We start from the raw sequence: 22,076 nt of genomic DNA on the forward strand, positions 1-22,076 counted from the left end.
ATGCAAAATACCCTTTAATTATCAATCTGTATCAATTAGCTATGTGATTATTGACTTAAAGGACTTTCTAACAACTCTTTTTAAATATAGGATAACATAGTAGATGATACCACTGCAACGAAACACTCTTTCTGATCGATTCAGACTTCAGAAACTCCTCCAGAAACCCAAATCTACATACACAAACCCACACCCCATTAGTATTGATATCAGCTTAGACATCTCCCTATTGATAGCCAGTAATGTGAGGTACCCAAGAGCATTGATTCAGCTGCTCAGAGATCATTAAAGCAAACCCCTGTAACAAATAATGCTTTTGTTTTTCAGATTTTATCACCACTATGAAATGTTTGTGTGTTTGGCAAAAGTTAAATATATTTTTCTACTGTGTTTATGAGTAGAATCCCCAAACTTCAGGAATAATACATTTTTGGGTAGAGTAAACATTTGATTCAAACACCTATTTGTAACCTTTCTGTATTAATTAGCAGGGTTATAATACTCATGAAAACCCTTCACGAATCTTTATAGAATTACCCATTTGGCTTTATACCTTATCATCCATCCCCTTTAATGGGAAAGGTAGTCCATTAAGGTTCATTAGTAACGTCTTGTACTTCGTTTCCTGTAATGAGAGCTGATACTTTTCATAAACCACTCCAGGTGCCACAGCTGTGATTAGCTTGCGTAGTTTTTTACGATAATCTGCTTCATATTGAGTACGGTCTTCATCCCCGTGCTCACCTTCAAGGGTACAATTTGTCACGATAACAGGGGATTTGGCCCTAACTCTGCTGCCTTTTGCGCCTTCTTATTCTTTTTCAGAAGTCTCCATTGCACGCTCAAGTCAGGAGGAGAGGCGATGCGGAGGTAATTTATATATATATATATATATATATATATATATATATATATATATATATATGTGTGTGTGTGTGTGTGTGTTTTTGTGTGGCTGAGGAAAAGTAGATTGATAGCAAAAGCAACTGACATTATACAAGCACAGTGTGTCTGCAATGAAAAGCTGCTTAAAGGCACAACAATTCACTTTAAAATGCCCCCAAAATGGAAAAAAGTCAATCTGATCATTAAATATATTTGAAGGTAGAGTTTTGTTTTGTTTTTTGTTTTTTTCCTCAATTGTAGCACTCTTGCCAATCCATAAATACCAACTGTCATTACTTCACAAAATGGAATAATGTCATCTAAAGGGCAGGACAGTAGGTAGCATTTTTTTTCCACAAGGTTTAAGTACCAAACACAAAATAAGACAGTAGATTCTGTAGCTTTAAAGCCTTTTTTTGTGCAAAAATCCCTAATTACCTCTCAGTGCATCTTAATTTAAAAAAGTCTGAGAGAAAATGTCCTAATCATCCTATTTTGGTCTGATTATTCCAAAGCAGCATGAAACATCATCAGGTCATCTGTCTTTATATTTAGGCTTTTGATTTAGATCGGAAGGAGAGAACTGCAGGAGGAAGGCGTGTGTTTTCATATTCTACCATTTTTCCCCGATTTCTGCCTCCTGCAGCTTTAATTTGCTTCATCTTTTCAATGAAGTCCAAGTACTAAAGGGTCTACCAACACTGTAATTTCCACAGAGCTGGAGTGAATACATATAATGGCTTTTAACGGTGTTCCCTGCTGCAGCAATCCAGATATGAAAATGTTGTCCTGGCCTGATGAAAATGCAGATAGACCCATCTTAGTCACCATCAATAGCACCCCGCGCTCACAGCAATAAGCTACATGAGGAGCAGTGACGCTTTAGGGACTGGCGTTCTGCTTTTTACGCAGGCTCAGACAGCTGTAGCTATCATTACTTAGCTTATTGGAAGGAAGCCATATGCACCCTGTCAGGGAGCTCTGCGACGTGAAGACAATACTTACAGCTCTTCCCTATGTGTTTTAGAAAAGAAATTAAAGATAACCCTATAGAGAAAAATGCTTTAGTCGAAATAGTTAGTTGTAAATAAGCACTCTATTTTCCTCATTTCCTTTAATTAAATCTTTCTATAAAACAGTTTTATGGTTCGTGGAAAAAAAAAAAGGTACATCATTGTGTTTCTATACATTTTATGCCTCTATCCATGCAGATCCTCACTTGGCTTACTGCATTATTAATGCATAAATGAATGCAGCAGATAATTTCTTTTTGTCCTGCCAGACTCTAATAATTATAGAAGAGTAATCAGAGAAAAGCACAATTCTAATTAAATCATTAAATTGCTGAAATTAATGGGAAATTTCTTAATATGCAGCATATGTTTACAGATACACAGAAAATAGGTTTTAATTTTTAAAACTGTGTTCGGTGTTATTAAATTGTTTAATTTTTTAGCCTTATGCTCTTGTAAGTGCTGCTTTACATCTGTTTGAAAAATTCCCAGCTTTCATCTTTGGTATTCTATTGTAGTAGAAAGAGGGTGATAAGAATATGACAAAAACAGAAAGAAGACACAAATATTCTTTATTTTCTGCCACAGTCCAGAAGGGTTTTTTATTGCAGAACACTGCATCATTACCATATGAATTACAGCTTCAATTACTGTTTCCACTTGTGTGAATTGACAGGGAATTACCCCAGACTCTCACTCTCACACCCTCCCTCTTTTTTTTTTTTTTCGCAGATTTCAACCTCTTCCACATGATCGCCGTGGGGCTCAGCAGTTCCATCCTCGGCTGCCTGGTTACCCTGCTGGTGTACTCTTACTGCCAGCGTTATCAGCAGCAGTCCCACGACGCCACCGTCATCCACCCCATCTCTGCCGCGCCACTCAACACCAGCATCACCAATCACATCAATAAACTGGACAAATACGACTCCGTGGAAGCCATTAAGGTTTGTGGACAGGTTTGCGCTATAGGTTCACTACAGGTCATGTTTGACTGATGTCTGGATGCGTAGAGGCGCAGAAGCATTTTTGAACATTTCCTTACTTAATCAATTACACACACTCCCACTCGAAGTCAGCCAGCAACAGTTTGCCTCTTCCTCCAGTGTTGGCTGTGATTAAATACACTTCTTACTGCATGACTCTCAATGTCACACCACCTCCTGTCTAGCACTGACACTCTCTAGTCGTTTTAACAGACAGTGCGTACATCTTTTCTCCGTGTGCTCCTCTTCTGTGTGTCTCAGTGTGTGACTTTGTTGTGTGTCAGTGGTCATACACTGCTTTCTCATAACCTACTAATTTAATCAGATATCAGGGTGTGGGCAGGAAGTCAGGCGAGAGCACTATCTGCACATCTTCTTGCTTACAAAGGTTCCTTTCATCATTATTGCTTCCTAAAGTGCAAATAGTCAGATGTATGAGCGCCAGTGACACAGATCCAGCTCCTCTTCGGATACAAACAGCCTCCACTCTACTGATAGACCAGGCCTTTTAGTGCCAGACTGAGCCGGTGATTAGTGCCTGTCCATGGCTGTTCCCTGCTCCAGCTGGGCTTTTTTCAGCATTTCCCAGTGCTCTGAATTAAGAGTAGAAACCAATTTTAACACCATGTGGTATTTAAACTAAAAAAAAAAAAAAAAAGGAGCTCCAGAAGCAATGGATATGTGTGTTTTTTATTAATACAACTGTAAATATATTTACTTTTTCCCTTGAAAAACTGTCTGGCACTAGCTATCAATTTTAAGGCTCTGGCACCTAATGTTGATAAGTGGCTGTAATGTATTCAAGGTCACTGGCATAAATCATCATCATATTGGAGGCAAAACCTTAGCTTGGCATAGCAGTGAGGCTGATTTAGTTACTGTAATTTAATATTCACAAATCAGCCTTTTTCTGCATTTCTAGCCTATCACAAAGTATATTATTCGCTATTTAAAAGGACTATTTGATATCAGATATACAAACTGACTAAACGGTTGGGTATCTCTTTTGCAAAACTACTTCACATAGAGAAATATATTTAAAACAGATATTGTCATGGAGCGAGGAAGGGATCTTTTGGCTCGAAGCAAAAGTCTCTGAATGTAATTTCATTGCAGAATATAGGTGTGAGAAGCATTCATCTGTCATGCAATTAGAGTCAGGAGCATAGAGCATAATTCAGTTAGCTCTGTAGCGGATAGAGGCCGATATGAATGTAGACATGTGAAAATACAAAAGGAGCTGCATGAAAAATGAACATAATTCTCCAAAAGTACATTCTGTCTCCAACATCACACACTTAGCCTAAATGATTTGGATGTTGCAGGGAGTTTTTAACTCTAAATTGCCTCTTTTGAGTTTTTATAACAAGAAATAGTAAACACATGAAGCCATATTTCAGAATGAGAGCTTTGGCATAATCCTTGACGATTTAGCCGTTATTAGCATTATGCTCTATGTTTTCTTTTCGTAGATACTTTACAGGTTTTCCTGCCAGCTGGATAGTTTCCAACAGTGTAGTTTATGATCACATACCTAAGTCACCGTTTGGCTGTACTGCAGTTGTATGTAAAGTTTATTACATGTCCAGGCTTCGTGTTAGACAGAACGTGGCTGTAGTCGGGTTTGTTTGAGGATGACTCTTGCCAATTCCTCTCCCCCTTGCAGCCAGATGTGTCGGTTCTCTTGCCCTTGGACGACCCCGCCATGCACCAGCCTCTCTCTGCTAACATGGGGGTGTCCATGCGTGGCCTGGAGATTTTCTACTAACCACTGACCACTGACCTCTACAACATCCCGCCTCTTGATCCCCCCCAACAACTCTTTGACCCTATCCGCTTCTTCCTCTTCCCCAACGTGCCCCTTCCACTTCCTGTGGCACTTCGTGTGTGTGGCAGGTTGGCGTACAGACTCTAGTTTCTATTTCTCTCCTCAGACCCCTTCATGCCTCCATTCGTCCCCCTCCCCCCCTTCCCTTCTCCCTCCCAGCTTGTGAGAAGGCAGTGTATCCCTCCCTCCTTTTTATCTCTCAACAAGTACATTCATTTGCATGTTTTTTGTGATTTTTTTTTTTGTGTCTTCCTTGTTTTGTCCTTCTGTTTTTGTTTGATCTGATGGCTTGAGAAAATAAATTCATTCTCCTATTTTTTTTTGTTTTGTTTTGTTTTTAATATTTATTGTGCCCCTCTATCACCTCTCTATCACTAATGCCACTTCATAGCATAAGCAACTTATGTTTACAGCACCAGAAACTCAAAAGTAATCATTCTTCAGCCAATTAAGGAGCTTTAAGACAAAGTAGCACAGCTGTTTAAAAGCAGCCGTGGGGCCACCTGCAGAGACACATAACCGTCTCTGTGGCTGCGGGTGGGTTCATTGCATCCCCTTTGTGTGCAAATCACATAATGGGAAAGAAGCAAAATATATGAGTTTTTTTGTCCAGCACACTCGTTCCCTATCAGTGTCAGTCGGAAACATCCATCAAGAGCAAATGCAGCATCATCAAGTGTTCAATTACGCTGCCCCAAGGGACTCGCAGCACACACTCCACAACAGACTGGATATGAACACATCCATTTGCCAAATTGCTGATGTTGTATTGAGCACCACATCAGAGGCTCATTGCATGTTTACCGTGTCACACAGGGACAGGGAAGATGCCCCCATGGCTCTTGCTTATTGTTTAACCGAAAAGTGACTCTTTTGATCGATTTTTATGGCTTAGATTGTCCTAGAGGACCAACAATCTGAGGACCATAAAAACTGCTGATGCTGGGTATTAGCGATGACAGAGGTGGACATACGGATGCGTATCAAAATAATTTCGCCCTGTGGTGGCTTATCATTTTTCCAGCCCGTTTGCAAATGCTTTGACCTTGCTCTGTAAAATCTATGCTTCATAAGCTGAGCGGCCTCCCTTTGATTTGTGTTGCTCTTCTTTTTTTATTTTCTTTTTGGTTTAGATAAATTTGCTTTAACCTTGCCATCTGGGCTGAATGATCTTTTGATCCATGTGTCACACAGAAGTCCACACTGACTCCTCTCCCTTTCTCCTCTCCTCCATCTCTTTTTCTGTTTTATCCACAGGCCTTCAACAAAAACAATCTGATCCTGGAGGAAAGAAATAAGTACTTCAACCCCCAGCTTGCCGGGAAAACCTATACCAACGCATACTTCACTGACCTCAACACCTATGATGATTATTAACCCTAAATTCAAGAGTCCAGACTCCATACCATAGTTGGGACAGCAATGCTATCATCCATGTTGACTGTACTCTTTTCTGTGTGCTTTGTATTGAGATTCGTGACACCATGAGTGGCATAGTCCCACTCTGAGACTCTATGGCAGCTCGTATATAATGAAAACACAGACACATAACGTTGCCAACAGAGGGAAACACCCACTTTCTCTCAGGTGCCTTGGGGTACACTTGGAAAGTACATTTTTGCAGGCAAAGCTTGCCTTGACTGTCTCAAATAAATGGACAACTGGAAATCTGTTTTCCCACCATGGACAAAAGGATAAAAAAAAGACAATTTAAAGATACAGGGGGAAACGATCCCTTTTAACTTTCCTGTGAAGCCTCTAAACCAGACCTGTATTTGTAACAAGGGAAGTTACCACAAAACCCCTTTGCATGACTTCATCTGATGTGTTTTCTCTGCTGTTTTGTTTTGTTTTGCATGATTGATCGCATTCCAAAGTTTGGGGATTTGCAAGCAGCTTTTGCTGGTCAGAGGTTCAGGACTTGGTTTTTGCTTGTCGAGTCATAAGGCTGTGGTGCTGCCTGGTGGCTTTTACCTTTAACTGCTACAGCAATCTCCTGATGGATCAATATCCACCCCAGTCCTTGAATCAGGATGTAGATATTTGAAGTCTGTGGTCAGGTATGGTCATGTTTTTGTTCTTTTTCCGTTACAGGCTAGCAGTGATTAACCTATTGTTTCTTTTTCCTTTTTTTCTTCCTTTTAAAGTTACATATTTTTTGTACAGAAGTTTTAGTTGAAATCCCATGTCTGTAGTTTTTTCTAAATACATTTATTCAATGTCTCCAGTGTTTAAAAAATAAAACATTTCTTCTAAAGAGAAAAAAAAAGTTTATGTGCATTCTGACAAATAATTGGGAGTATTCATATCAGCCTGCATCAAGTTGTGTCTTTGTCACCGTACTTTTATATTTTTTGTAAAGATTAAAAAAAAAAAGGTTTTTGAATTTTGATAGTGTTCACTTTTCCTTTGGACTCTGAGTTAAACATGTATTTGTGAGAGCAGGGTGTTAATGGCATTTACTGTACAGATGGAACGTAGTACACACTATTCTCCTAAACCCCAACTGGAGTGCTACCCAAATACTATAAAATGAAATACATTCATCTTGTTGAGATATTTCTGTTCAAAGTGTATAAACAAATGTTAGGTTATTCAATGGTTCAGTTGCAAATAACTCTTTTTACATGTTTGCTTGTGTTAATGTGCATAAATTAAAAACGGCTTCCTACATAACAGACTTGTCAGAGTGTGAGTTATGCAGATCACCGGTGCACAATTCTTTCCTACGATCTCATTTGTGAAGCTTTGATGTTTTTGATCTCATAAAATGTATTTTATCTCTGGCTCTTTTGAATAAGCTCAAGACGGCTTCAACTAGAGTGAGAGCAGACAGTGATGTATGGCACTCTGTTAGAAGCGTGGGACACTTGCGTCCACTGTGGTTTGCTCTGACAACTTTGGAGACTTTGATATTCCTAGAGCAAAACACAGTAGAACCAAAGAGTCATAAGCAGCACACACAAGCGCTTCATAAATCATGCAAAAGCAGAGTAAAAGTCTCCTTCTGCATGCGTTTTAAAGGAGTCTTCAGCAGGGTTCTACAGTGACAAATGACATTTCCAGCAGCGGAAGGATACCTGAAGGATACAAATTGTGTGAGGCAGCGGGGTAAAGGTGGAGGGGGCGCTGTCTGAAGTCCAAACTCTAATCTGTATGATGTGGTGCAACACCACACACCGTGCTGTTCTCCATCAACCTTCAACCTGACGTTCCATCTGTGTGCAGAGGGTAATGGAGGGGCTGTTATTAATCACCCTGCTGTTTGGTAGGTTGTGGGTGGGGGGAGTGCTGATGCAGCCCAATGTAAGGCCGGGCTCTGCATGACTCCAAAGAATCAATCTCCCTTTTTCCCCAACTTCATTCGTACTTCTTGTGAAGGCTGTGCAGCAACAGATACTGACGTTTTTCTTGCAGGAAGTAGGAAGTCTGCACATACAGAACGCAGTGTTAGTGCAAGTGTGAACGTGCATGAGAGTGTGTTTGAGGTTGAAAGAATGTTGTGAGGAACTTTAGATGTGCTTTGGAAAATGCAGTTCAAATGTGTGCATACTGTTTGTTGTATATTTCTAACTCCAACAAGCCATAGCTGTTACATTTAACTGAATATTTTTACTGTGTACTGTAGTTGAGTATTTCCATTTTATGCAGCTTTATTCTGGATAAGATAAGATAAGATAAGATAAGATAAGATATTTCTTTATTAGTCTTACAAGGGGAAATTGCAGAGTTTCTTATTGCTCTGACTTCAAGCATGCACTGCAAAAAATGAATCTTAAGAAATTGCAGCAGCTAACAGTTTTTTAACCATTTATTGTTATTTACAGGCTTAAAACATGACAAAAATGATTATACAGTTTAAAATGACCCTTGACTAATTTGAAAAATGACTGAAAAATCCCTTCGGCCAATATATTGTACAGTATATTTCTAACTCAAAATGTAACTGAATATTTTTATTACGTACTGTAGTTGAGTGTTTCTATTTTATGCAGCTTAAGACTGCATAAGATAAGATAAGATATTTCTTTATTAGTCTTACAAGGGGAAATTGCAGAGTTTATTATTACTCTGACTTCAAGCATGCACTGCAAAAAATGAATCATAAGAAATTGCAGCAACTAACATTTTTTTTAACCATTTATTGTTATTTACAGGCTTAAAACATGACAAAAATGATAATACAGTTTAAAATGACCCTCGACTAATTTGAAAAATGACTGAAAAATCCCTTTGGCCAATATATTGTACGGTATATTTCTAACTCAAAATGTAACTGAGTATTTTTATTACGTACTGTAGTTGAGTATTTCTATTTTATGCAGCTTAAGACTGCATAAGATAAGATATTTCTTTATTAGTCCCACAAGGGGAAATTGCACAGTTTCTTATTGCTCTGACTTCAGTCATGCACTGCAAATAATGAATCTTAAGAAATTGCAGCAACTAACTTTTTTTTAACCATATATTGTTATTTACAGGCTTAAAACATGACAAAAATGATTATACAGTTTAAAAGGACCTTTGACTAATTTGAAAAATGACTGAAAAATCCCTACGGCCAGTATATTGTACTGTATATTTGTAACCCAAAATGTAACTGAATATTTTTACTAGGTACTGTAGTTGAGTATTTCTATTTTATGCAGCTTAATACTGCATAAGATAAGATAAGATAAGATAAGATAAGATGCAAAAAACGAATCTTAAGAAATGACAGCAACTAACTTTTTTTTAACCATTTATTGTTATTTACAGGCTTAAAACATGACAAAAATGATAACACAGTTTAAAATGACCCTTGACTAATTTGAAAAATGACTGAAAAATCCCTACGGCCAGTATATTGTACTGTATATTTATAATCCCAACAAGCCATAACTGTTACATGTAAATGAATATTTTACTATGTACTGTAGTTAAGTATTTCCATTTTATACAGCTTTATACAAGATAAGATAAGATAAGATAAGATAAGATAAGATAAGATAAGATAAGAGGTTATTGATCCACAGTCTGGGAAAATGGGTTTGTCACAACAGCTGAAGATACAGAGGGTAGCATACAAATAGGATAAACACAGCAAAGGGCAAAAATAAATAAAACTGTAAAACTATATATGTCACAAAACTATGAAAAAAGTGTTAAAGTGTCAGGCCCATATTGGATTTGTGCATTGACAGGTCCTCCTCAGGGATGCTCAGGTTTATTATTGTAGAGTCTGATGGCTGTTGGTATGAAGGAACACCTAAACCATTGTGTCTTGTAGAGGGGATGGATGAGTCTGTTGGTGAAGGTGCTCCCCGTCCTCCACAGCTCATCATAGATAGGACAGGCAGAGTTCCCCAGGATGGTAGTGATTTGGTCACTGGTGATCCCTCATCCTTCTTTTGCCACTACCTCCACACTGTACAGCAGAGGTTTCAAACATGCGGCCCGGGGGCCAAATCTGGCCCGCCAAAGGGTCCAAGCTGGCCTGTGGGATGAATTTGTGAAATGCAGAAATTACACTGAAGATGTTTATCATTTTCATTAAGGTTCCACATACAGACCAATTTAATCTCAAGTGGGTTGGATCAGTAAAATACTAGCATAATAACCCACAACTCCCAATTTTTCTCTTTGTAAATGTAAACATTTTCATGTCATTTTACTATATTTACACTAAAACAAACTATCATTTCACAAAAACGCGAATAACCTGAACACATATGAACATTTTGAAATGTCTGAAGTGCAAGTTTTATCAATTTTCTGCCTGTTGTTAAATGTTTTGTATATTTAGTGATCCGCTGTGATCTGTAAGTTGTAATTTACATGTGTAAATGTTAAACTGAGATATAATGTTGTTAACATTGCACTTAGTTTTCTTCAGAAATTTCAGTTTGTTCATGTTATTCACTTTGTTTTAAAGGATAGTTGGTAGATGTAAACATCTGTATCGCATAATTTTACTTTTTTCACCCTAAAACACAGAGGAAAGTTTGGAGTTGACATTATTTATATATTATTATGTTATTATTTCACTGGTCTGGCCCACTTCAGATCAAATTTGGCTTAACGTGGCCCCTGAACTAAAATGAGTTTGACACACCTGCTGTACAGTCTTAAACCAACAACAGAGCTGGCCTGTACGCCTGATGCCTGATTCATTACATCACAGAGGCAAATATTGTGCTTTTTCCTTCATTACATTTGTCTAATAGCTTTAGTTACTTTTAAGATTTCAGTTTTTGTCTCATCCCTATTTAATATATATTTCCAAATGTGTTGGTGTTTGGAATAAATGGCAAGATTGAATTGTTTAATTCAGTTTAATTCATTCATTTTCTTTATATAGCACCAATCATAATATATGATTATCTGAAGGCATATCAGAAATTCAGATCAAGTCCTCAAAAATGATATGGAGAGGAAACCCAACAAATTGAGTCCAAGGCGACATTGGGAAGGAAAAACTACAGAGGGGAAATCTCTGACATAACCGGGCTGAACCTGCCTCGACTGGGGCTGGTAAAAGGACAATATAGAGCAAAAAGCAACAACCACACATCAGGAACAAACAACCCCAGAACCAGAGATCCCTCCTCGTTTGGGTGAGGAAAATTATTCTACTTGTTAAGTTACATGAACACTGTAAAAAAAAAAAAAAAGTATTAGCCAGGAAACGCCTTACCACAAAGCTGCAAACATCTCATAATCTGAAATGACAGTGATACATATGATGACCTTATAGAATATGAAGCATTGCTGTGGATTAAAGTACACAGCAATTTATAAAGTACTTAAAATGAGCTCAAAGTTGATCTATAGCAGTAAAATTCAGTGTACAGATTAATGCAGCAGTTATATGAATCAAAAGTGTCATATATGGTAATAAAACAGAGACTGAGACCATTTTACTCAATAATAACTTATTTTACTTTAATACTTTAAGTACAGTTTTGCTGATTAAACTAAAATGCTTTTACCTAAGAAAGAACTTCACTTCTAGCGGATTATCTTCAGTGTGATATTAGGTGCAGGATCTGAACACTTCTTACTTTTCTGTCAAACTGTCACTGATGGATCGTTATTAGATGCACCCATAAGGTGTCATTACTTTGCACACACACCTCTGCAGCCAGTGGAATAGTACTCAAGATGATCAGCTCTTCTATCATGCCATGAATTTGCCAGCTACATGAGCTATGCAGCTCGCAGTCACTCAGACACATGTGACATTCCAGTTTGACAGCAGGGCTGAGGACAATAAATGACTTTCCCAAAGTGGCATTTAGGGACTGGTAAAGGTCACAGCTAAAGGTCAGCAGAGCAGGGTCTGTGCATGTCAGAGAAGAGAGTACTTGCATGTGTATTAAGAAGTCAAAGTGTCAGAAATGTAACTCATGGAAATAGTTGTTCGCAAACCTACATTATTTGGAGGAGGTTTTTCTTTTTTTTTTTATCCACATTTTACACAGGTCCCTTCTAAAGTTTAACATTTTTCCATTTTTTTTTGTCTCTTTAACCCATAAAGACCTAGTTGGAATGTAACAACATACATTTTTACACAGAGCCAAATAAACAAGGTTATATTTTCATTGAAATTAAGATGAGAAAAAAAGATCATTGACATAAAAAATCTCAATGAGCTCTTTTTCCTGGTTAAATAGAGGTTATAATAATAATAATAATAATAATAATAATAATAATAATAATAATAATAATAATAAAGACCTGTAATGAAAAAATGAATTGTTTGCTAGATTTCACCTTTCTTAATGATTTATCACCATTTACTATAATATCATCCTCTGTAATTTGCATTTTTTGGGTGACAATCATTTATTTTTTTGTATTTAATTTGCAGATCATGTAGATATTCATGAAAATTCAGATTAAAGTTGAAGGTTATTATATTAAAAAACTGAGAAAACTGAAGAAAAAGTGACTTTTTAAGCAAAGATACCAGCCTATCTATAACTAAGCATAAAACTAAGTATCTCCCTCCACTGTCATTTATCAAACTCCATAGTGAATCAATGGTGAAGAAAATTATGTGTTTCCATATTCACTACGGAGCCTCTGAACATCCAAATGGGTCATATCTGAGAACTATAAAAAGATGACAAACTGCATTTTATACCAATTATTTACATGTTTTGAAAGCTTGTGTGGTTCAGAAGTTAATAAACATTTTAGATCAGTAGATGATTTTGGTCACCAGTTGCTGTTTGGGTCTTTATGGGTTAAATTAGCTATTTGTGACCTCCATACCAACAATGCTGAATATTGTCACCTGTTAATGAAGGAATTTTTAACTTAGGCAAGTTATGAATGTAAGAACATGTAGAATTTTCATCATGGATTTACCTTTGCATTTATTTTTGAACAAAAATGGGTGAGATATGAAAGCAAAATGTTAGTCATATTAATATTACAAAATTTCTCTGGATCCATTAGTGTGTTGATTGAATTAGCCTGGATAACCTTTAATTTCACAAAATTAATAAATCCTCTTTAAGATTATACAGTGTTAACTGACCTGTAAAATTTCTATCTGGGGTGTGAAAACTGTGTTTGTTTGATTGGCATCTGTACAATGAGATATGGATGTAAAATGCATCAGCTCTTAGTGTTGTTTTTCCAAATATGTGCCCAAATTTTCTATGCATGTAACATTTAGCTCATGAAGCGTTCAAGAGCTCTGTTAATTAGCAGCCTGTATACAGAGGGCTCTGAGTGGCAAACAAGGTGAGTGAGTGAGATTGTTCCTGTCAGGCAGGTAACAGAGCGTGAACATCCTATTAAACACTGTTTTTTTTTCTCTTGAGACCAGATTTTCTTTCATTCACACGGATCACTGTGCTTTAGACTGGACTTTCTGCATCTCCCAAAGCAGATCCACCACCTTGCCTGCCTGCGCTATAACATCAACACAACTAACTACACAAATACCCTGAAATTACATCCCCAAGTGAAGTTATCCAAGCAAATTGGCCACTGCTGCTGTTTGATTTCAGTGCCAGCAGTTAATCCAGCCAAACTGTTTAGCCCTTTGTCACCGTGGAGTCAGTCCAAAGAAGTTATACACTGGTCTGGGACAGGACCCCATGCAGTCAGCACGGCATGCTCTGAAAAATGCTTTCAGGGATTGAAAACTCACTGATGTATGCTGTTGCACCGTGTTTGTATGAGCTGGGAAGAATGATGGAAGTCGATGTTGACTAAACAACCCCAGGTAAATACTGAAGCCTACTCAACAATTTATGAGCTGTCATAAAAATGTTGCTCTTTTTGCAGTAAGAGAATAACTGTGATTACAAATGCCTGTCATGGGCTTGAATTTTTGAGGTTACAGTTAGTTCAGGTTTTTCTGTACACAGACTCTTTGGATCACATAGTTTTCACAGCATAACGTTGCTGAGGTGCATCTCGCTTTACACTCTGTTTTCACCTGAGGCCAAGGTGAAACTCAGTGGATTTACCACTTTATTTGCTGCTGCTTTGAGGCCATAAATAAACTGCCAGAAAATTCTTTAACTACCCCCTAATGTAACATAGCATCCCCTTAGGTAGATTTCTGTGCTTGTATTTTTTGAGGCAAACATTTGTTAATGCAGCTTCAGTCCAGATGAGCATTATCATGAATTCAAACAAGCACATGAGAGAGATTTTTCAAAGCAGCTCTAATCTCCATAACAACCTGGCTGAAAGGAGAATATTTTTCATTCAGCAGTCGCTTTTCCATTGGACATATGCGCAAAACTTTACCAATATTTACTAAATCCCAATCAAACAGATGTGCGTAATGTCGGTTTTTCCATTTAATCACAAATACAGTGATTTGTTTATTTATTATCCTGAGATGACACAAGAAGTCATTCCATAAACATGGTGACGAACATAAATATGGTGTTGATTTACAGATATATTCATTATTATTATATATTACCCCTCTATCCTGTACTAAATTAAAACATGATTTGGTTTCCTGGTGTGTCCACACATACCACGCCATGTTTCTTTTAAAACTCTTCTTCTTCGCTTGTTGTAACATCCGTCAACATCTGGTTTTTTTGGGGGGGGCTTTAAATCACATGATTCTAGTTGCGGGAAAAGGTCTTTCCATTGCAGTTTTGCATGATACACTAATTTCGCTAAGCCCGAAAAACCACCTCTTGCCGGCGCAAAAAGTTTTCATCGAAAAACAAGAGTTTTGGCGAAATTGTCGTTTTTCGATTAGGTACATTTTTATACGCAATTTGAGGGTCAATGGAAAAGCAACCAGTGATTTCTCCTGAGAAAACTGGGTTTCAAATTTTAAACCCTATACTCATTAATAGTCGCTTTTCCATTGACCCTCAAATTTTGCGAATATAACTTGCACATAAAAATTTACCTGATGGAAAAATCACAATTTCGCCAAAACTCTCATTTTTTGATTAGAAGTTTTTGCGCTGGCAAGAGGTGGTTTTTCGGGGATAGCACAATTCGTATATCACACAAAACTGCAATGGAAAGACCTTATTCTGCAACTAGAGTCACACGAATAAAAAAAAAAAAAAAAAAAAAAAAAAAACAAATGTTACAACAAGCAAAGTAGAAGAGTTTTAAAAGAAACATGGTGTAGTATGTGTGGCCACACTAGGAAACCAAATCATTTTTTAATTTAGTACGGGATAGAGGGGTAATATAAAACAATAATAATAATGAATATATCTGTAAATCAACATGAAATTTACGTTTGTTGCCATGTTTATGAAATGGCTTCTAGTGTCATTTCGCGATAATAAATAAACAAATCATCACATTTGTGATTTAATGGAAAAGCCAGCATTACATACTTCTGTTTTTTCAACATTTAGTAAATATCTTTAAAGTTTTCCGCATGCGTCCAATGGAAAAGCAACTACATTCATGTGACTTTGCAGGTTTCCAGAAAGAAAAGCAGTCCAGTTATTCTCCCCGGCACAAACTGCTTTTTCTTAACTCCCCATCCCATGCAGAAGGAGCCACAACTTCCAGAAACCCTCACTCAGACAGATATGTGCGGGTCGATAGGAAGCTGGCACGATGCTGTAAGCTCCGTCGTGCCAGGCTGAGGGATGAATGTCACCGTGGGCACTAATGCCAGTCGAGAGATGCCACCATAGATTCCACCCCAAGACATCTGGAATCCCAGGTGTCCGTCCCACTGATCCAGGTTTCAGCTGCAGGAAGCCAAAATTCCTGGTGGATGCCAAGAGCCTCAAAACACTAGCCAAGCCACATTGAAGCTTATCAGCTCCACCACAACCCTTTATGGGCCTATTCACCTCAATCAAAGCTGTTATTTAGGTAACGAGCCAAGATGGCGGATATCAGTGCGCTCCAATTACTCACTATGTCTCCTCCATCCTTCCCTGCCAGCCTTCCCACAAGCCCTGATTCTCCTCAGCGGGTCCAGCTGCTCTGGCGCTGCTCGGCTTCCTCAGTTTCTGTGCAGAGGGAGACCTTTCAGAACAGAAGGCCTCTGTCACTTCTGGTTTTACTCACACAGGCTATTGATGACTGCCACGGTGCAGTTATAGCAGGTCTTATCTGCAGTGAGAAGGTGTCTATGGAAGCCTAGAGTTAGTGCTGAATACTGATTTACTGTCTGTTGGAACTGTTGAACCTGCACAAACACATAATTACAGTTTTAATTTTTCACAATATAATTATAATTATTATACAAATATAAAAACACAGGCATAAAATCATGATTTATTTGTAAATACTGAGTCTGATTTTTGCTACCAGAGATGGATACTTTTTCAAAATATGAGTCTAATCATTTCTATTTAGTACTTTCTAATTTGCATTTCAGGCAATATTTTTGCATATTTATTTATTTTCACTAATAAATTAGACACATTCTAATTTATATTATAAAATTTAATTACAAAATTGTCTTGTTTAATATTCTTGTCTCACTGCTTTCAACTTTCCTAAAGTTATTTGGGATGAGTATGACAGAACACTGTTGTACTGATGGAGTATATTCTTTGGAAGTGTACCCTATAGGCCCTGCAGTAATTTCTAAGTCTGTCAGATTCAGAATTATGCAAATGTAGATGCTTCACAGAGCATATATTACTTTATCCAAACTCAAAAAGACATATAAGTGAGAACTTTGGTTCATATGTTATTGGATTGTCCTGTGGTGAAGACCTTTTGCACAGACATGGTTCATTCAGTTTCAGAGGACACTATGTTCAGTATCACTGAAACTGAATGAACCATGTCTGTGCAAAAGGTCTTCATCACAGGAGATACTGAACATAGCGTTCTCTCTGATCCTGCAGCTTGTTTGTTAGGTGATAGTTCTGCACAGTTTAGGTCTAAAATAACTGAAAAATACTATGCATTTTTACTGGCTAAAAGAATGACATTATTAAACTAGAAAATTGGGAATTCTCTCATTAGAAACATGGTAATATGATTTTTTTTTACATCTTTTTTTATCTGGGTATGGAAAGATTAGTTTACGTGATGAATATTATCTTAGGTAAATTTTTATACGCAAGTTATATTCGCATAATTTGAGGGTCAATGGAAAAGCGACTAGTGATATCTCCTAAGAAAAGAGGAAAGAGTAGCTTATGTGATGAATATCGTCCTGGTATGAATTGGGGTCACCTTGGGGGAGGAGTGTTTCTGCGTTGTTTGCTCTTAATAAAGCCTAATGCTGAGGAGCCCAAGTGACAATATTCTAACACAGTTTCCTTTTTATAGGTCACGCATGTTATACAGGAATGAAGTAGTGTTGAAATTGCACTGTATATCCCCCTCCTGTGTTATTTATTGTTGTATTATTGGCATGTGTTATGGAATTTACATTATTATATATAATATAATGTAATATACTGGTGCAATACTGGGCTTCTTGTTGGTTGTCTTCGACTGATTTAGTCGTCTAATGTTTAAGGTTCTTTTCTGAGAATCAAGAATCTTTATTTATCAGTATATTACACATTCAAACATGCAATACACACTGAAATCGAACCTCTGCATTTAACCCATTACCAGCTGAACATGCAGGAACATACCACATACACATAGGTGGGCTGTTTTGTCAGGCACCCAGGGAGCAAATGGGGGTTAAATGCCTTGCTAGAGGGCACATCACCCAACAGCTTCTCTGTGACCTTTCAGTCACAAGCCTCTCCAACTTTCTAGATCAAGGATGCCTTGTATGTCTTGCTGTATATATTAAGTAAAATGTAAACCTAAAAAAGAGGAAATGTACATTATAGTGACTTATCATCTTAACTTATCATCATATTATCATTATTTTATTTATTTGTTTATTTATCTATTTATTTATTTATTTACTTATTTATTTATTTTTTATTTTTTTTACAGAAACAAAAAATACTGTTTAAAGTCAAAGTGAAAATAGATTTTACTAATTAATGTAAATGAATTATACACATATAGTGTAAATAAAAAAAAAAAAAAAGTGATTGCATCAGTATTCGCACCTTGCTAGTCAGTATAGTTGATCATCTTTAATCACATTCACATCATTGACTCTGTTTGGATCAGTCTTACTCGGCTCTACATCTGAAAGCTGCAACTTGACCCCATTCTTCTTTGCAAAACTCCGTCAGATTACTCAGGGATCCAGTGTGAACAAGCTTTCTAAAGTCCAGCCACAAATTCTTGATCGGATTGGGGTCTGGGCTTTGACTTGGCCATTCTCTTTATGAGCATATCTGTGTAGTCACTGTATGCTTCAGGTCATTGCCTTGCTGGAAAATAAATCATCTCCCAAGTCGTAGTTCTGTTGCAGATTTAGTCAGATTGTCCTCCAGGATTTCTCAGTATTTTGCTGGATGCATTTTATCCTCTACCTTTACAAGCCTTCCAGGATTTGCTGCCAACAACAATCCCCACAGCATTATGTTGCCACCACCATGCTTCACTGTGGGGATGGTGTGCATGTGGTGATGTGCACCGTGTGGTGTCTGCTGAACATACTATCTAGTCTGATGGGCAAAAAAGCTTCGTTTTAGTCTCATCAGACCAAACACTCTTCTTCCAGTTGATTTTAGAGTCTCTTACATGTCTTTCGGTGAACTGTATTTGACATTTCTTCAACAGTGGCTTCCTGTTTATCACTGTCCCATAAAGCATTGACCGATAAAGAACCTGGGGGACAGTCTGCACGGTCGAGTACTCACAGGGGTCTTGGTGGCCTCCCTCTATTATCTTATTCTTCAGGGTCACTCAGTTTGTGAGGGTATTCTATACTAGACTGATTTACACATGCACCATATTCCTTCCCATTTCTTCATTATAAGTTTAACTAAACTCCATGTGATGTTCAGTGACTTGGAAATCTTTAATACTGATCCACTGAATTATCAACAATCTTTTCCAGGAGCTACCTAGAAAGTTCTTTTGTCTTCATGGTGTAATTGTAGTCAAGATTACTGATTAACCAGATACTACACCTTACATATAGATACAGGTGTCTTTAGATTACAACCAATTGAGATGCATTCACTGCCCTCAGGTTATCTCCATTTCACTAGCTATAAGATTACTAGAACCAATTAACCAGACATCTGCTGAATTAGGTCGAGAGAATATTTATGCAGTTTCTTTTTTTTACATTATGTGTTTTTTATTCGCTCTTTTTGTATAAATGTATTTTCATTGGATATTAAGGAACATTTACCAAAACATGTCCACTCTTTTCCCTCTATAAAAACAACAAAAGGAGAAAGTGGAAGATTACCTTTGTTATGCACTGCGTACATAAATTATTCACATCATTATTTTTCCTAGATGAAGGCTCAGTCATCTCCATTTACAATATCAGTAGATTGGTGACACCCTTATTTAGTTTTTCTGTGCGTCTAATTTTATTTCAGTTCAATTTATTTCGAATATACAACTAAACAAACAAAAATCATTTATACTTTAGTCCTTAGAAATAAAGCAGACTGCGAGAAAACATGAAAATAAGGAGTGGGAGGAAGTATAACGTATTTAATCCCACCTCTTCTCCACACAACAGGCTATCCTTTAGCTTCCTATCAGCGTAAGGATTTATGAAGAATCAGTTCCCATGGATGCTTTGTAAATAGTTAACCTCACTTGTCATTTTCACACACATATACATACATACCTACACGCCTATATTGGCATACCGGACAAATAAATAAAATAAATAAATATAAATGCATAAATGGTTTAAAGATGAGAGTCTGAAAAGTTCTGTCTTAACCCTATAACGCCAAATGTATTATATTTGATACATGAGACATGAAGCCCTCTACCAGTGTAATTAGATACATGCAGTACATGGATAATCCACCAGGGGGGAGGAATTCGTTCACCAGAGGCCTTCCCAGTGACACTATAAGACTGTCATTAATGTGGGAGGAGGCAGAACTTTGCAACTTTTGAAAAGGAATTACCAATTTGTTAGACAGGTTGGTGTTACATTATGTTTTTGTTTGTTCAGAAATAATAATATTTGAGCGTTGAGACCCGATGTATCAAATATGATACAAAACTGAAACTCATACATGGAGATTGAAATTTGGAAAAAAATGTTTGGTTGTTCAGAAGGCCCAATAAAGGCTCCAGTTTCAAAGAAGTGGAATGTTCTGCTAATGATTTAATGGTTCAGGCTTTACAGGGTTAACATTACAGAATGGGTCAACAGCAAACAAAATGTTAGGTGATGACAGCTTTTTAAACATGTATAGCACATATCAGACTTAACCTCTATCTCACATGTGGTCTCTTTATGCAGCTCCTCACTGAATTGGTTCTGGAGCTGCAGTTCAGTTCTGGTGCTGTTCAATTCTGTTTTCAAACTCATCACTTACTCGCTCTGCTCCTCTGCTTCATTTTCATTATTTGTCGTTCTCAAATCCACAGTGTTCAACCTGGTCTCTTGTTCTGAGTGTGTGGAGAAAAAACATAATGAAATTCTTCTGCTGACATGCAGCTAATAACTGTGAAGGACATTTTATAATTTGGAAGGTTTCTACAGAATGATATTAACTCTATGATCAACTGAAGTTTTGCAATGCAGTGAAAATGGAGTTATAAAATGATGATAGTAAAACTCAAAAATTTCAGTTTATAATTTTACTTTCAGTTTATTATTTATTAACATGAGACTTCACCAAACACTGAAACACAATAAACACTGTACCGTGGTTTGGATTCAGTCCATCTCCCACCTGTTGTTGCTTTCTCCAGGTTGTCTACTTTTATTTTCAGTCTCAGTGATACCTATCAGTCCTGTCTGAAGGTCCAGGTCTTTCTCATTGACTGTCACTCTGAGTCCAACAGCTGACAGTTCTGCTGACAGGACTGAAAATATAAAGAGATAAAGCCACAGGATGTTCATTCATCCGACAAGTTTAAATCTATTGTAAATGGCATCGCAACCAACAGTCAAAATACAGCATTGAAACACAAATGTATTCATGGTATTGTTGAATCAGATGAATATCAATCAATATTTAAAAGAAGAAGAAGAAGAAGAAGAGGAAGAAGAAGAAGATGATGATGAAGAATGAAGCAGGAAATTCATGACAAGTTTTTCTAAACCTCACAATAATCTGTACTCTTGTCATTGTGGCTGTTTGTGTGAGGTTTTACATCCATATGAGTTGCATTTCACTGCATCGCTGACAGTTATGAAGCTACAAATGTGTCCATATTCCTGTGAATTACTGTGTATATTACTTCTGCATTCGCACAGTCAGTATTTGTCTATTTGGCCTTTATCTCCCTAGTCTTCTGTCTCTGTTGATGTATCAGTTTCCCCCATATGTCCTTGCTTTTACTTACGATGGTTATTTTTCACATAGTTTTATTAGTCCTTCACGGTCAGATAGCTGAGCTGAGGAGATAATTTACTAGAGAGATATTTTAACTCTAGCATTCAATTCAAAAGGGGAAATTAAACTAACAGCATGCTATGTTTTGCTTCATACCTACATTTTCTTTTTTCAGTTCAGTCATCTTTTGCTGTGACATGGCCAGTGCCACTCTTTGCTCCTCAACTTTCTTCGACACATTCTCCAGTTCAGGTGACCACAGCTTCAAATGTGAGAAATGGTCACATGTAATCAGGGAAGTAAAGCGCTCGAAGGCACTGCCTGGGAAAGCATCAGGTGGCAGCAGAAAATCCATGCCAAGAGAATGACAATATGGGAAAAAAAAAGCTGCAAACTATTTTATCCTTCCTTTTGTGTTAGCGAATGGCACCGACCTTTTTTAGGTTTTAAAATTATAAATGAACCACATAAAATGTGTGTATGGCATCAAGGTTTTTGACTTTGTCAGGAATCTTTATTTCAACAAAATAATACAATTTTTTTTTTT

General features: G+C 37.2%; 1 protein-coding gene across 1 annotated transcript in view; it reads left to right on the top strand.

Annotated features, from left to right (window-relative positions):
• Positions 1-7,099, top strand: part of sema5a (sema domain, seven thrombospondin repeats (type 1 and type 1-like), transmembrane domain (TM) and short cytoplasmic domain, (semaphorin) 5A) — a 120,388-nt gene extending 113,289 nt beyond the window's left edge. Inside the window, exons 20-22 of the mRNA XM_030123771.1 lie at positions 826-870; positions 2,631-2,842; positions 5,967-7,099. Of these exons, the coding sequence (XP_029979631.1) occupies positions 826-870; positions 2,631-2,842; positions 5,967-6,086 (377 nt within the window). The 3' untranslated portion in view covers positions 6,087-7,099. The remainder of the gene's footprint in view (positions 1-825; positions 871-2,630; positions 2,843-5,966) is intronic.
• The last annotated feature ends 14,977 nt before the right edge of the window (positions 7,100-22,076 follow it).

This window comes from Sphaeramia orbicularis, chromosome 20 (genome assembly GCF_902148855.1).
Source record: "Sphaeramia orbicularis chromosome 20, fSphaOr1.1, whole genome shotgun sequence".
NCBI classification, from domain to species: Eukaryota; Metazoa; Chordata; class Actinopteri; order Kurtiformes; family Apogonidae; genus Sphaeramia; species Sphaeramia orbicularis.